At 50.1% G+C, this 16,237-nt stretch overlaps 2 protein-coding genes across 2 annotated transcripts in view; one reads left to right on the forward strand and one right to left on the reverse strand.

Annotated features, from left to right (window-relative positions):
* Window positions 1-2,551, forward strand: part of KIF26B (kinesin family member 26B) — a 569,508-nt gene extending 566,957 nt beyond the window's left edge. The window contains exon 15 of the mRNA XM_064383674.1: window positions 1,219-2,551. Within this exon, the coding sequence (XP_064239744.1) occupies window positions 1,219-1,367 (149 nt within the window). The 3' untranslated portion in view covers window positions 1,368-2,551. The remainder of the gene's footprint in view (window positions 1-1,218) is intronic.
* SMYD3 (SET and MYND domain containing 3) overlaps window positions 1-16,237 on the reverse strand; it is a 778,672-nt gene that overhangs the window by 4,089 nt on the left and 758,346 nt on the right. Inside the window, exon 12 of the mRNA XM_064383675.1 lies at window positions 4,055-4,195. Within this exon, the coding sequence (XP_064239745.1) occupies window positions 4,067-4,195 (129 nt within the window). The 3' untranslated portion in view covers window positions 4,055-4,066. The remainder of the gene's footprint in view (window positions 1-4,054; window positions 4,196-16,237) is intronic.

A 16,237-nucleotide genomic window follows, 5' to 3' on the forward strand; every position in this document is an offset into this window, starting at 1 on the left:
GGGCATGGGCACGAGGTGGGGCATGAGGTGGGGGACGGGCACGAGGCAGGGGATGGGCATGAGGCGGGGCACAGGCACGAGGCAGGGGACGGGCACGAGGCAGGGGACGGGCACGAGGCAGGGGACGGGCATGAGGCAGGGCACGGGCACAGAAAGATCCATTTTTAGTTTTAGCTTTTCGTTTTGGTGCCACTTTCAAGGTTGCCCAGTAATGGAGCCTGATGTGTCCATAGAATGAAGGTTCATTTGCTTTTTTGTTTTGGTTTTTAAATATTAAACTGGTATTCAGGGCCCTCAGTCTCCTTCCTGCTCTAGTGCTGATTAACTGTGTCACTCATGAGCCACATCACTGTCCAGAGCTCAGGGACCTCATCTGCAAAGAGAAGACAGCTTCCACTCTCATCCCAAGGCTTCCATAGCGCATCACAGTTTTCAAATCAAGTTCATGCTCATTAGCTCATTTTTATTTTCTTCTTCACAGCAACTCAAGGTAGGCAGGTAGGAAAGACCACTCTCAAGTCACTCTGAAGGACACTGTGCCGGCCCAGAGCTAGCCCCTGGCCTTGGGTTCCAGGGCTATCCCATCACCCTTGGCTGCTGTCCATGCCTTCCCTCCTCATACTGGGACACTGCTGGACCTCTGGAACCTGGGCCAGGCAGCCCATCCCTCTGCCCAGCCACCTCTGGACAAAGCAGGGGACTTGCGGCCCGAAGGGGTGATCCCAGATACTTGCTCTTCAGGCTTTGAAGGACACAGACTTTTCACTCTGTGCAGGCCTGAACGTCAGGAAAGACAGCGGGTTAGAATCCAGAATCATCCTTTCATAGAAGGAGGCAGAGGTCTAAATGTCACTCAACTGAGACTCCCAAAAGGGAGGGACTCTCCCCACCTCAGCTTGAAGAAGTATTTACTTGATGGCTGATAGTGCTGTAGTCTCCCAGACCCTGGGATGGAGACAGCTGGAGGTGGGGAGCTAGAGTGTCACCTTATTGCTCAGTATAATCTCAAAAACATTAAGGATTTAAACACAGGTAGAGTGTCCCATTCCACCCAAAAGAGGCTGAGGATCGGGCAGGAGGGAACGCTGTGGTTGCCTGAGGCAGGCACGTCAAGACACGACACGGGTGGATCGGGGGTGGCAGCTGCGGGCTGAGCAGTCGGGAGGTGCTTCTCGTCCCATCTGCTCTGCTCTCCATCAGACTCCTTCTCTTCTGCAGTTGACCTGGAGCAGGTTTGGGAGCTGGATTCCCTGGAGTACCTGGAGGCGCTGGAGTGCGTGACAGAGCGCCTGGAGAGCCGCGTCAACTTCTGCAAGGCCCACCTCATGATGATCACCTGCTTCGATGTCACCTGCAGGCGCCGGTAGAGAGAGAGCCAGACGCTCATCCTAGCGGCCCCCTGCTCCCCAGGACTTCAGCGATGTCACACGCCCCTCGGCCCTCTGTGCCGGAGCATGAGACGACGAATGAGGATGAAGGTTGGTGGCAAGTGTGGAGTGAGAGTTGAGCGGAAGGCGAGTTTTCTTTTGTTTTCTGTAGGAAGGGTGCAAACGCCAAACCCCCATGGAAGGAGAAGACGATGGGAAGCCCGAGGGACGTCCACGCCCTGAGACTGAACAAGCACTTTGAGGACCTTGACAGACCTTGTTTGTACATAAGAACTGCGAGCGAAGGAGACCTCGCTCTTCTCTTGCTCTGGTGAGGAAGGAGTGGGGTGGACATAGGAGTGCTGTGGAAGGTGAACGCAAAGCAGCAAAGACCCAGAGGGACTGATGAAGTGCCTTGCAAATCTTTAGTACCCAAACGCTTATGTTCATACTTTCTTGTGTACAGATGGTGCTAGTCAAGATGAAAACAACAAAACAAAACATTTTTGAACGTATTTACAGCTCGTTTTCTCTTGGTGTTTTATCCTATTTCTCACTGGCTGTTTCTAAGTAAGCTGTGTTTGTAGAGATATTTCCTAATCCAGCAGTATTGCTTATGAATAAATGTTAACTGTCTTCTATGGTTATTCTGGTAAGGCCAGTCAGTCAGAACACGGACACTTCCTCGGCACGAGCCAGCGTGTGCGCTTCCGAAGCAGGTTCGCAGCAGCAGGCGACCTCGATGCCACATCCCACAAGCAGCATGGTCAGGGCAGACCCAGAAGGTTGACGTGGGGCAGGTGCTGTAGAGAACAGGAGAGGAGACGGGCCTGCAGCGCTGTGGACGGGGTGTCCTTTGCCACCTGGGTCCTCCCTGCCCTTGGAGGCAGGCTGTCTGTTCCGTATAGAACTGGCCCCCGTTTGGTCCTCACACACATGTGGTTCCACAGATCCACAGTTTCTATGGCCCTCAAAGATCATACTCATTTTTATTCCAAAGACTTGAAGGAAAGCTTGAACCAATTCACCAGAGCCATATTTCTTTCTTATTTTCTGGTGTTGTTGTGAATTTATTAAAGTAGGTTTTCCCAGCTGAGAGACCTCGTTAGGCGTGTATATACTCAGAGACTCCAACTGTATTCAATTAGAACAAGGATTCTTGAGACTGTACAACTTGTCTGTTGTCCAGGATTTCAGCTCTCCCGTGTCCCAAAGCCTCTATACCAAGAAGGGACAGGCTTGTCCTCTCAGCCTTTGCCTCTACCCAAAGGCAGAGAGAGCGAGCTTCCCCTCCATAGCTCACTCGCACAACCCTGGGACAGCAGAACCCAGAGTCGAATGACTATGGATGTCCAGGTCTTGGCTCCCAACAACTCAGGACCTCAAATTCAGATGTTCCTCCCTCTAACAATCCCTTAGGAATTATTATACCCATTTTAGTGATGGAAACCTGGGGTACAGAGTGGTCAAGGGGTTTGCCTGATAAACACTGTGGTGCTGGGAGTGTAGCCCAGAATCCAAGAGTCCCTGCAGCCTTCAAATTAGGATGGTGCTTAGGGGTTTGCAGAGTATGGTCCCTTTTCGCCCTCAAATGCAGCATACCTTCATGAGCCTATTTATTTATTTGCAAGCTAGGCCGTCTTCACTAATCAACAACTCAGCCCTAACCCACTGCATTTCTGGACACTGCAGCCCACATAGCTGGCTAAACAGCAGCATGTCTGAGCTGCTCAGTAAATGGGGACTAAAGCCTCGTGAGCTTCACACGACCTGCTCCTTTGTTACCAGAACAGGGTTCAGGTAGCCCTGTTGGTGCCTGTGCTTTGAAGCCAGCTCCCTGGGCCATGAGTCTAGCTTTGCACTTCCATAAGAGTCTGCTCCTACGCGAACAGGAGACAGGGCCTAGTGGAACAGGTTGAACAACGGCGAGAGGCTGCCCTGGGATGGCTCCTCCTCCCCTCTGCACAACTCCCAAGTCTGGCAGGTTTATTGCCCTGGGAAGCGGGACCTCCCTAAGCTCCTACACCCCCCGGTTCTGCAGGACAGTCCCGCGCTCTGGGCTCGGCTCCGGCCGCACAGCACTGCGTAAGTGGGTTTCCTTAACAGAAACACGCTTGGAGCTTCCGGGCCAGAAGGGAAGCCGATCCTTTGAGGTTTCCACTGGGCATCTCCTGGTCGCTGGTTTCAAACACATACTTCATGAAAAGCCTTTAATTGGAGCTTTTCAAAGGTGCATATTCTGTTTTTGTTGGAAACAAACTCATCTGATTAGTCATCAGGGAGCTTGGCGTTCGCCCTGCCACATCTTCCCCTGAGGCTGCCACACTGCACAGACTCTAGCAGGCCAAGGACAGGGCCTGGTGCCCTTCCTGGACGGAAACCAGAGGAATCCTTCCTGGGGGTGGCGTTTGGCTTGCCTCCTGCCTAAGTCTGCGTTTATCCATTTGTAGCAATTTTATGCTATAACAAAAGGTTCACTGAAACCAACAGTTCTCTTACCAAGTCAGACTGGCTTCCTAAGATGCAGGCACAGGGCCCCTCCCAGGACCCCGCCGGCCATGTGAAGGAGAACACTCTACACTCATGTCCATTCCCTCTCTTCTCCATTTTTTTTTTGACCTAAATAAGCTGCAGACATCTTAACGTACCAATATCGAGAAACCACGTGAAGAAATCATGCATCTTACCTTGTGATGTGACTACAGTGATGGCGAAGGCGGGGATTCTGACTGACGACTCCGAAGCATCCCCGTAGCTGAAGGGCGCCTTATACGGTGACCAGAAGTGACAGAGTTCCAGGTCTCCTTTCGGTTTCGGTGATAGGTAACCTAAAAGGCAAAGGGAATGTCAAAGAGCCCATTTCTAAAATTACCCACAAATGAAGGGACTAGAAAAAAATGCCAATTTGAAATTAACATTTAGATGCATAGGTCTTAATTCCTTGTCTCAAACCTGTCCTCCTTACCCCTGCTCCAAATACATGAGTGTGAGGCAGAAGCATTAGCAGCAGAGCAAAGCTAAGATCTAACAACGGGCAATGGTGATACTGTTTCCCTGGGAGTAAGTCCCCATTGCATTTCATGATGGGGCTGCCTGCTGCCAGGGAGCGGTGCTGTGCTTTATCACGGGCTTACAGGCCTCACCTGAGAGCTGCGAGCTTTGATCTTGTCCTTGAATTCCCCTCGACATCATGAGGAAGCTGCCTCTAACTGCCATCTCTTCCGGATTTGAAATCAGAACACTGCCTGGTGTTTAATCGCCAACTGCCATCCTTAACATGGGGGAGCGTGAAGATGTGTCCCCTCGTGACGACGGTGGGAATCGTACCGGAGCCCTGAGCCCGAAAAGGGCTCCTCACGTGAGAAGCTGGGATGAAAAGCCATGCGTGGCAGCATGGGGAATTCCGCAGGCAGGAATCTAGCCCAGTTTGTTGCAAATTAGCCTTAAACTTGAAGTTGAATACATTCTTATAAGGCAGCAGTGACTTCAGTCCGGCCGCATCTACCATCAGGGTGGAGGTTCAAAACACCTTACACACACCTACAAATCTCATGCCTTGTTCAGATTTCTGTTTAAAAAATCTCAGAGTTCTGTTTGTGTTGACAAAAAATGCAGTTGTGCCCACCTGGGTGTGTGTCTCACGTCCCTGTAAAGCAGCCACCTTCTGTGGATAGAAGTCAAGGCTGACGAGTCTGTGCATTTGTTCAATGCAAACTCAGTCACGTAGACCAGCGGCCACTGCTGATTATAGTGAGTGTTTTTAGGTTTCTTATTCCAAAAAGGATTTTAGACTGTAAAACCAGTGACTAAAGATGAGTTAATTTCCAAACTAAAAACGGAAGGATGCCTGCCTTTACTCTCTGTCCTTCCTGCTGGACTCGTAACGCATTACTGGGGCTCAGACAAAAAGAGTTCCTCAGACAAAAAGCTTCTGATGACAGTATGTCTTAAACCCTGAGATCTGGCCAGTGAGAAACAGCTTGAAAGTCCTGCTCACTATTAGTCGAGGCTAAGCCGTCTGCTGCCACTGTCCCTGGGCCTCCATGCTGCCGCCAGGGTGTGTGGCCCAGCTGTCCCCTCATTGAGGGACACCCCAATGCCACCACATGGGAGTCTTCTGGGTGGGGTGGAAAGGCCAGCGCAGCCCACTTTTCTCTGCGCCAAATGAAACAGAGCTGGGTGTTCAGTGTGACTGATGCATGTAAATGGGTCTCAAATTTTGGGGGCTGGGGGACAGGTGGTAGGAATGCAGTTTCTTTGGATTCTAAAATCTCTTTTTTCCACCTCCAGAAAGTATCTGTCAACATTGGTGGGTAACAACTCATAAAGTGTATCACTTAGCAATCTTCTTAAGGGACACATTTTAAAATTATAGCCTGTTCACGATTTCCATAATAACACAAGCATAATTCCAATCCAGGAGAAGCAACTGCATCAAAAATGTTTTTTCCTAAAAATTCCTAGAAGCTAATTTATCCCTCTCTAAACAAACACATTCTGCTTTTGGGGGGCCCTACCCGGAACCTGCAGTGATGTCATAATATTGGACATAGTGGGGCATGGGGCAGTATCGAGCCTTCACTGATACAATCCGTATTCTCTAAACACAGTGGTTCCCAGTGTCCACATGTGTGGAGGCGTGTGCTGAAATGCCACACTCACATCTATGTCATGCATACACAGCAATTACCTTCAACACTAACAAAGCCACCTCCTCTCATTCCCCCACCTGCTAACAGCCCACACTGTCATATTCGATTTCTGAACAAGTTGTAATTTATGTGTAAACGCAGGATGTTGTCTTACAGCATTGCTTGTGTTCTCTGTTTATACGTCAAGGTTGGAAATGCCACCCAAGCGCTATGCGTCGAAGTGGAGGTTTGCTGGACTGTCTGTGGCTATCTTTTTCTACAATTTATCTCACTCTAGCAAAGTCTGTTCATGGAGACATGATCTGGGGGATAGGGAAGGACACAGAAGTCAAGAGAATAGGGATTAGGGTCCAGTCTTCAAGGTACAGGGCTGAGTTCAAAATCTAAGCTGTTTCTATAGTAAGTAGCTGGATAGGAAAGATCCCTTCATTCTGAATTTGATGAGAATGGGCTTGGAAATCCACTCCCACAGGCTTGCGTGGAAGAGGCTCCAACCTCTTCCTCCTGGTTCAACATTAAATTTCTGAGGAAAGTGCTGACGGTATTCGTTCCCTACATTTACCCACAACTCCCAGCCCGCCCCTGGTGCTGCTGAAGGGGGTTTGGGAAAGCAACCAGAGTTCCTTAGCTGGATATATATAGTACCTGTTCTGTTTTTTTTTCTGGAAAAACCAAAGCACTTTAGTGAGTCTTACAACCTTAAGGCATTTTGTCCCCTCCTGGATCCCTGAGTGTCAAGGGTCAGCAGTCTTATCTGAGAGGTGGCTGAACTTAGGAGCAAAAGTGTTGAGCTAGGAACAAGGAAACTGGGTCACCAGGCCTGGTTCTGTCACTAGCTCTGCAACCTGGGGCGAGTCTCTTCACTTTGCTGGGCCTCAGGTTCCCAAGTGGAAGACGGGGGGTCAGAACAGCTGCCCTTCTGGGACAGCATAAAGAGAAAATGGTGTGATGGGAAGTATTTTGAAGAAATCAAAGCTCTGCCTGAGAGCTGGGGATAATCATTTACAGATGAAGAAACTGAAGTCAGCAGTCACTGACTGGCCCAGTTCAGAGTAGATTTATAGCAAAACTGGGGCCCGAGTCCAGCTGCCTGGATTCTTCCTATTAGATTGCACTGCACCAGGTCTGTGCCAACATGAACACACACATCATTCGTCTAACGGTGTGCACACACATGGGTGCGCGTGTACCGGAAGCACATGACATGGAGAAAGACAGCTCCAGCTTTGACACAGGCCCTGGCCGGGACCTCACACCTGGCTTCTCTGGAACACACTTTCTAACCTGTCAAATGAAGACGCTGGCCAGATGATCTCTGTGCTTCCTTCAAGCTCTAGGTCTCTGATTCCATGATTTGTGATGTACGTATGTGTATATAAATATGCTTATCTGTAGAAATGGGCCCGTTTGAAAACTGGAGACGAGGCCTGCCCAAAGGCATGTATTGTGCCAGAAACAGCAAATTCCTACATGAGTTCATGAAACTTTGACAATTCAATGGTAGTGCTGAATGTTATTGTCTGAGATCCACTGTTTAACCAGATAGGTGATTGGTGCCATTTAAAAAATTATTAGTTCACAAGTGTTTGCTGTTCAAATTCTTCAATAAAACTCATTTGTTAAAGTCAGAAATTCAACTCTTCTGTACTTGGGCGGGTCCCAACAGCCCCTTGCAGGCTGGTTTTGTGCGTGGGCCTTTGCATAGATATATAAAAGTTAGGTGTTGGCTTGATCATGATAAATGTATGAGCAGGCTTCCTGGAGAACAGTCCAGAAAAAAGAGTTATGGTTCTCAAAAACTGGTGACATGAATCCATTAAGCTGTGTGGCATTTCCAGTGTAAAGGCATTGTTTTCTGGCTACGATCTCTTTCTGTGGCATATGAGGTGTAAAATGTTGTCAAAAAAGAAGCTGGTGTTTAAAAGAATCAAACTATGGTGGCATTAAATGTTCACTTTTATTCTACCCAGAGTCGTGAATTCCTCTTTATCCAGTTTCTCCTTCTGTACCTAGGGAGAACGTGATTCAAGACCTGGGGCAGGTGCTTCTCACTACAGCAACACCTTGGCCCAGTCTAGCCCCCCAGGCCTCTCAGGACCTCCCATTGGGCCCCCAACAAGTTCTGAAGCTCAGCCAGGAGTGAGTGGAGGTGTCAGCTAAGTCCCCGAGTCCCTGGACTTGCACCCTGAGTGTCGGACACTGGCAAGAGTGTGGAGAAGCTTGTGTTGACAATGTGCTATCTGTTGTTACCCTCCCTCAGTCCAGTGTTTCTGGGGCTCACACAAAATAAGGGAATTTGCAGCCACTGCAGACTGCTTGGGCCTGGATGCATGGGCGCCCGTTACAGGAGTGCTTGTCTCAGTTGTAACTGGGCACGTTCAGACAAGAAGCAAAAACAGATCAGAACCAGGAAAAGGTCTTCTAGGGAAGCCCCTTCCCCTGAGGACAGTCTCCTTCCACTGCAGACACCTCCCCTGAGCAGCAATGAGGGACCTTCCTAGGTGCTGGTGCCACATCCATCCACTCAACTGGGTGCTCCACAGCCCAGAGAGACAGGGCAGGGTGACCACTCAAAGCAAACACTCACTCTTCACTCCCGGCAAGACCCCTCTCTGTGCCCCTGTCTTCTGCTCTGCCATGCTTGCCTGGACGTGCACACCTCCCAGGCTCCCTGCTTTTCTTCTCCCCAAGTCCTAGACAAGACCTGCTTGGGCTTCCTTTGGGACAATGGAGCAGAACCATAAGGGTTTTCTTCAACTGGAAGAGCAAGTGGGGCTCTGCCAAACTGATCCTTTTCTTGAAGAGAGAGAATGGGGAGGCAGCATCTGTTATGGAATCATTTCTAATGCCCTCACTCCTCCCAATCCAAGACTCTCTCGGTTCTCTGCTGGCCTGTCATGGCCTATAACACACCTTGTCACCAGTTCGTATCAGAGCCTCTCCTCTCTGAAGAGGCTGGTGGGAAGGACATGTGTTGTGCGGTCATCAGAAGTAACTCCTCATTAGGGGGAAAACTGTCCACTTGTAGAATCTGAGGTATATCTGTCTCTCAATTAAACGATTAAAATTGTTCTTATTATTACTTTTATTCTTTCCATCCTTTTTGATCCTGTCTTTTTGTCTCGGGGAGGACATGAACCAGTAGTCAGTGGCCATGCGGCCTCCCTTGGCACCACGGTGCCCCTGGCCAGACACTCCTGGTACCGGAAGGTCTTGAAAAGCAAGGCAAGGTGATGTCAGTGCCCAGCAACAGCAGGTCAGGCTACCCCTGCACCCGGACGCAGCAAATACCTCCTCATCCATTCAGGGCCTGTTGCAGTGTCTGACATGCCCACTTGATTTTCTAGCTAAAGGCGTTGTTTCCAGAAAACCCTTATAAAGCTACAGAGCGCTTGGAGTATATATGCATTGACCTGTCAAAGGCTGGAGTGCTCCTAACACGCATGGATGTCCCTTGTTCTATAACCCCAGGAGCTAGAACAGAACCTGGAACATTGTGGGTGCTCAACCAATATTAGCTGAATGAATGAATGAATGAATGAATCAACCAATCAACTAATCAGCTTTGGGAGAAGAGGCAGCAATGACAGAAACCTGGTCAGGATTCTGCGCAAACGTCAGGCTCCCTTGACAGAAGGACCACAGGTCTGCATTTGCCAAACACCTGCTGGGACTGAGTCCCTAATTCTCAGTGGAGAAGGAGCACCAGGCCCACACAGGGCCAGACCCATGCCCTGGGCTTATTATGCACATAACCTTGACCTCTACGACCACTGACCAGCCTTGGCTTTGAAGCCTCCTAAAGCGTGTTTCTAAGAGATGAGTCGTCTTCAAGCACTTGGATCCCTTCTCAACATTTATCAAACGATCATTGAACAAGCCCTGACTGAGCAGCCCTTGCACGGTCACACTGCTGGTTGCAGTGAATATAACAGATTCATGGCTCCCAGAACTCAGTGAAGTTGGCAAGCCTGGCTGGCACACAGGAACCCTGCTACAGACACGAGAACATGCCCTCTCTGGGCAGGGTGAGCTCTCACTGGGGGCCCCTTTTCCTAGAACGTGGGCCCTCGGCCGGGCCTCACCTCCAGAAGAGTCTCCTTAAGCAGGAGGTTGGGAGGGCGGTGAGGCAGGGAGGGAGGCGACAGCCAGTGTCACTTGCAGGTTTCTTATTTCTCCTGTGGAAATTCAGTTCCCCCTCACTCCCCTGCACCCCCGACTCCTCCAGCTTCCTCCCTGCAGCTGGTTGTTTAACAAGTGCATTTGCCAAGAGGTCAGGAAGCGCACACCGTGAATATCCAGCCGGCTGAGGGGGCCGGAGGAGGGGTGGGCTGTCCCCTGGGCGGCCACCTACTGCTACCCCAGGAAGCTACCTAGGGGTCTGCTGCGTGCAGCCTAAGCAGCGGGTGCTTGCTTTTCATTTTGAAATAATTCCACCGCCTCCACTTAGCCTGGCCTCTGTGCTCTCCCCTCTCCGCAGGTTCTGGTGCAGATGTATAAATGACACACCTTTTGTGTGCTCAGAAGAAAAATTCGAAATAAAGGGCTTATGCCAGATCTACAAACCCCCAAAGAAGTCCCTGAAGACCCAGTGAGAGAAAGGCCTCTGCTTTTTAAAACTGGACTTTGAAAATATGGAAATTGAAAATCAAGAAGTTACCTAATCTCACCCCAGAGAGAAGCACTGTTATTATGTTATAGACACACACACACACACACACACACAAATGTGCACTTTTACACATTCTGGGTTTTCCTGGATGTGGTCCTTTCGGAAGTCCTTTCCCCTTTAATAATCCTCCCACGTGTATTTCTTTTCCCAATCGGCACGTGCGCTCTGACAACAGGACTTTTAGTGCCTGCAGAATATTGCACCACGTAGATCGACCAATCTCATTTATGCACGACTATTCCCTGCTCTTGGACTGTAAGATCATTTCCACTTTTTCACAATTAACAGTTACACTATTGAACATAAACAACCACATACTGAATATAAATCTTTTTTTAAACCTCTCTGACAAGTCCCTAGGGATAAATTCCTAGAAGTGAAATAGCTATAACAAGAGTAAAACATTACGAGGCATTTTACACACATTGAGAGTGGCCATGCTTTAAACTGTCCAATCTGAATGATGATTAGAAGCCTTCCCTGATGCCCCAGATAGTCATCTCTTCCTCTCTTATGTCGCTGATTCACTGATTTATTCATTCTACAAATACACATTACGAAGCTCTGGCCAGGTGTGGTGGCTCACGGCTGTAATCCCAGCACTTTGAGAAGCCCAGGCAGGCAGATCACTGGAGGTCAGGAGTTCGAGACCAGCCTAACCAGTATGGGGAAACCCCGTCTCTACAAAAAATAACAAAAATTAGCTGGATGTGATGGCGCGTGCCTATAATCCCAGCTACTTGGGCAGCTGAGGCATGAGACTCACTTGAACCCAGGAGGCAGAGGTTGAAGTTGTAAGGTCTGTTTTCGCCGAAGACGAAACGGAGAAACTGAGGCCAGCACGAAAATAATCCAATGCAAGGGAATTTATTCAGGCTCCCGGACGAGGTTCTGCGGTCCGGACAGGAAGGGCCGGAGAAGTCGCTCGGACTCCTCTCAGGCACGGGGTTTTATAGGGAGTGGAGGCATCCGATTGGCTGTGGCCAAGGTGGGTGGGACAAAATGGAGGGGAGTGGGACCCGGATGGAAGGGAGTGGGGCCTGGATGGTATCAGGTAAGCCCTGATGGGGCTTTTTTTCCCGGGCTCCCGGCGGGGAGGGGGGGGGGGGGCGGGAGGCGTGTCTGAGCTCCCGGCAAGGGAAGGAGGCGTGTCCGAGCTCCTGGCGAGGGGAGGAGGCGTGTCCGAACTCTCCACGACGCGGCCAACCTTATAGAAGTGAGCCGAGATCACACCACTGAACTCCAGCCGGGATGATAGAGTGAGACTCTGTCTCGAAAAAAAAAAAGAATCTCCAACATGGGACAGTGTCCCTACTGTAAGATGCACCAGGTTCTTAGCATATACCTCATGACATTCTAATGCAGGCCATGCACATCTGTCCTTCAACACTAGTACCAGGAAGGCAGGGACGCTTTTGATGGCCCTCTGTGGTTAACACGGCGCTGGGCACAAAATCAGGTGAAGATTCAGAGGGTTTCCATAGCCACAGCTATCAAAGGGAACGGGATGTTACACACAGTAGGGGTATCTATACACTGGAAACATGTTTCTGGGGATTCTCACATGCATCGCAGCCCCTGCTGAGACTCAGCTGAGGAGTCATGAAACCTGGGTGCCGGTTTGAAACTGCCTGCAACTTGCAGATGACTTTGAGGGAGTCTCAGTGCACCTCTGGGCTCCGGCTCCTTATCTGTGTAAGAGAAGTGAAGCCCAGTCTGACTTGCCTACTTCCCCTTGGGCCTGTTCTGAGGATGAAGGAAGATGCCGTGTGTAGAAGCAGGTCACAGCCTGGTAAGTGCTCAACAGACGTGGGTGCTGGGATAACAGACACTTGTTCTAATAGTTGGAACAAGATTCTGCAGGCAGCCCTACTTCTTTCCTAGACGGTGCCTGCTACACAGTTTCTTCATTCAGCACCTGCCTCATTCTCTCATGTTATTTTTTTGGAGACGGTCTTGCTGTGTTGCCCAGACTGGAGAGCAGTGGCCCAATCATGGCTCACTGCCATCTCAAACTCCTGGGCTCAAGCAATCCTCCTGCTTCAGCCTCCCAAGTAGCTGGGACTACAGGCACGAACCACCACACCTGGCTAAGTTTTAAAAAAATTTTTGTAGAGCTGGGGTCTCACTATGCTGCCCAGGCTGGTCTCAAATGCATGGCCTCAAGTGATCACCCTTCCTCAGCCTCCTGAAGGGCTAGAAAGCCACTCTGTCTGGCCCCATTCTTTTTTTTTTTTTTTCCTTTCTGAGATACGAGTCTCTCTCTGTCGCCCAGGCTGGAGTGCAGTGGTGTGATCTTGGTCCACTGCAGCCTCTGCTTCCCGGGTTCAAGCGATTCTTGTGCCTCAGCCTTCTGAGTAGCTGGGATTACAGGTACCCATCACCACATCCAGCTGATTTTTGTATTTTTTGTAGAAATGGGATTTCACCATGTTGGCCAGGCTGGTCTTAAACTCCTGACCTCAGGTGATCCACCTGCCTCCCAAAGTGCTGGGATTACAGGTGTGAGCCATCATGCCTGACCCCATTCTTTTTAGAATATTAGTGACTTTCATCTATTAGAAGCTGGTTGGGGTATACCTCACACCATCCCTAAATCTTTCATGTGGTTTGCTTAATTAATTCCCAGTAGGTCTCAGGGGGTTCTGCAACATGTGTAAAACTGTTAACAAAGGCGCCCACAGTGGCCCCAGAGATGGCTCCTGTGTGCTGGGTGGAGTCCCCGTCTCATCACCAGGCACTCAGAGGAGCATCTGCATGAAAGCCTCACCCAGGCCAACTCTGGTGGCAGAAAGAGCCAGGCCTGCATCAGCAGAGGGAACACCTGGCTGAATGGAGTGCCAGACCAAGAACCCGGGACCAGCAGTGGCAGATCCCTGGCTTGCTGGGTGCTTCTGCCATCTCATGCAAGGATAGTGTGCCTGTGATATTTTTGAAGTCAACCGCATGTCTTTAACTCCGCTTGTTTTTACCAAAAAAAGCAAAACCCATTTCTAAATGGCCTATATGTTCATTCCTGAGCTTCCTGGTTAGATTTAGGTCATGATATTTAAAGTGCTTACTACAGGGACCTCTGGAGTATCAATTCCTGAAAACAGGCCATCAGATGCTAGCTCACCACTCCTGGATTGTGGATTCCAGATTATTACTGCAGAAGCTAACACACACACACACACACACGGCTTATACCAAGTACTTTTTAAAATAAATTATTACCCAAATAATAGACCAGTATTCAGTATTCAGTCTCCAGCCACCACTGGGAGAAGCACCAGGCCCTACTCAGCACACAGCTGTCCCTCACACCCTGAACCTCGGTGGGGGCTGGAAAAGCCACAGAGGCCATCGCTCACACCCTCTCCTGCAGCCTTCATGTGAATGTGGACCCGATTTATCCGTTTTCTACACCAAAACAAAGCAGATAATAATAGAGTCTTTGCCAACGCTGCGTCTCTGAGAAATTAGGAAGTATGGATTTAAGCGGCATTGTGCACTCAACACGTGTGTATCTGTTGGAAGGCAAGGCAACTCCTCCCTGGAGGAACACGCACACAGCACATCCTGCCCGGCCCAGCCCCTCCGAGGCTGCTGAGGCGGGTGTCTCACGGAGCTTAGCTGTAGAGGTTCCTGGGTGAGCAACAGGTGGGGAGGGAGTGGTGAGGTGATGGGCGCTCACAGCCCTGCTAGGAACCACTGCTCAGCATCCAAACCAGGCACAGAGGGTGGCACAGGCAGCCAGGTTACCTGAGCAGGGACACGGCCGTAATGACTACGGTGTTCCTAAGGTTGGGCTCAGAATTCTCCGAAAGATCCGCCTGCTCCTCACACTGAGGTTACCCAGCTGCTCTGGGAGTGCCAACCACCCGGGGAGAATTACCGCCCAGTTAGCTGCCCGTGGCCCAAGTGACTTCGATGACCGGCTAATCAGAAGTCACCAGCCTAAAGGAGCTGATTTATTTTCTATTTTTTTGAGAATGGTGTTTTAATTCTAGAGGAAAGAGGAAAACATATCCACATGTAGAAGCGGGACCTGCCTTGAGTGGGCAGTAGACAAGCTGGGGCCCTGGGACACTGAGTAGCAAGAGGAGGCTGGAGCCAGCAGGGGTCAGACACTGAGAGGCGGCAAATTTGACCCTCATCACAGTTTTGCTCAACTGCTGGGTTCCTGCCCCACAAGCTTCCTTTTCAGAAGACTGGAAACATAAAGCGAGTTTACCACCACCCTCAATTCCCGACCGGCCCCTTCTCGCCTGCGGATGTGCTTGGGAAGCCAGGGATAGGGAAAAGCGTCATCGATCTCCTGCTCCTTCCTTCTCCCGCTTTATTAGCGCTGCGTGAAATTTACGGGTGTGCTGCCGATGCCCGAATCAGCAGTTCAGATGGTAAGTGTGGCAGCAGCTCAGAGAAGGGAGCAGCTGAAAAGCCTTAGAGCTGGTGCACCACCTCGGAGGCCATCCAGCCTCGCCCTGTCTCCAGGTAGCTGTGCTCCTAAACCATGACAAATGACTAGGAAGTTTTCGGCTCAGGGGGGTCCTGGGGGAAGGAAGATGCTCTCTCCCTGCAGGTGCATCTGAAGGCACTCAGGCAGAGGAGGCCCCTCCCCGCAGCCTCCAGGGCCGTCGAGGGCTCTGGGTCGGTGACAGCCGTGTATTCTTTAAGCATGATTCAGCCACCCTCCCTCCTCCAGTGTAAATCGGTTGCTATGCACTGAATCCGGCTTCCTCTTTCTGCACATACACACATCCTTTTGGCTCCATTTCTCTGGAGGACCAACTGACACAGGCCACCAGCCCTCCATCACCACAGGCTTCCTTTTTCCTAGTAAGCATTCCCTTTGGGAGAGTCCAGTAAGAAAAAAAGAAAGATAGCCCATTAGGCCCTTCCACGTCAACACTGACTGCGTGAACCCTAATTATTGCACCTGAATTATTATTTTCTAGTTGCAAAGAAGGGAATCTCTAAGGTCTTTATTAAAACCTACAAAATCTCTAAAGAATGGCAAAATGAGAAGGCTTGAGTCCTCTTTGCATCGACAGGAACATAAATAAGTCCTGAGGGCATCTGAACTCCAAGCAGGTGAGCCCAGCACAGCCTCCCGACATCCCCCTTGAAGGGCAGAGGCGGAAGACAGGAGCGGTACTGCTGCCTTTGAGCTTCGGCACCACCCACTCAGGTAAGCATTAGCTCATACCTTTGGCCAAGGGCGAGTTAGGAAGTGAGAGGGAAAGTGAGAAAGGCATTTGGAGGAGACAGGGAGGAGGACCTGGTTGTTGGTTTATTCGTGTATTCATTGCACAAATATTTGTTAGCTACCGCAATGTGTCTGATGTGGCCTCTTTTGAATTTAACCACCTCTTTAAAGGCCTTATCTCCAAATACAGTCACATCCTAAAATACTAGGAGCGAGGGCTTCAATATATGAATTTAGGGGAGACCACCTCAGCTCATAACAGTGAATTTCCATTTTTTTTTTTTTGAGATGGAGTCTCTCACTCTGTTGCCCAGGCATGAGAACTACTTATGACAAACCCACAGCCAATATCAGA

Source organism: Aotus nancymaae, unplaced genomic scaffold, assembly GCF_030222135.1.
Source record: "Aotus nancymaae isolate 86718 unplaced genomic scaffold, 86718_ANA_hifiasm-v0.15.2.pri h1tg000032l_0, whole genome shotgun sequence".
NCBI lineage: Eukaryota > Metazoa > Chordata > Mammalia > Primates > Aotidae > Aotus > Aotus nancymaae.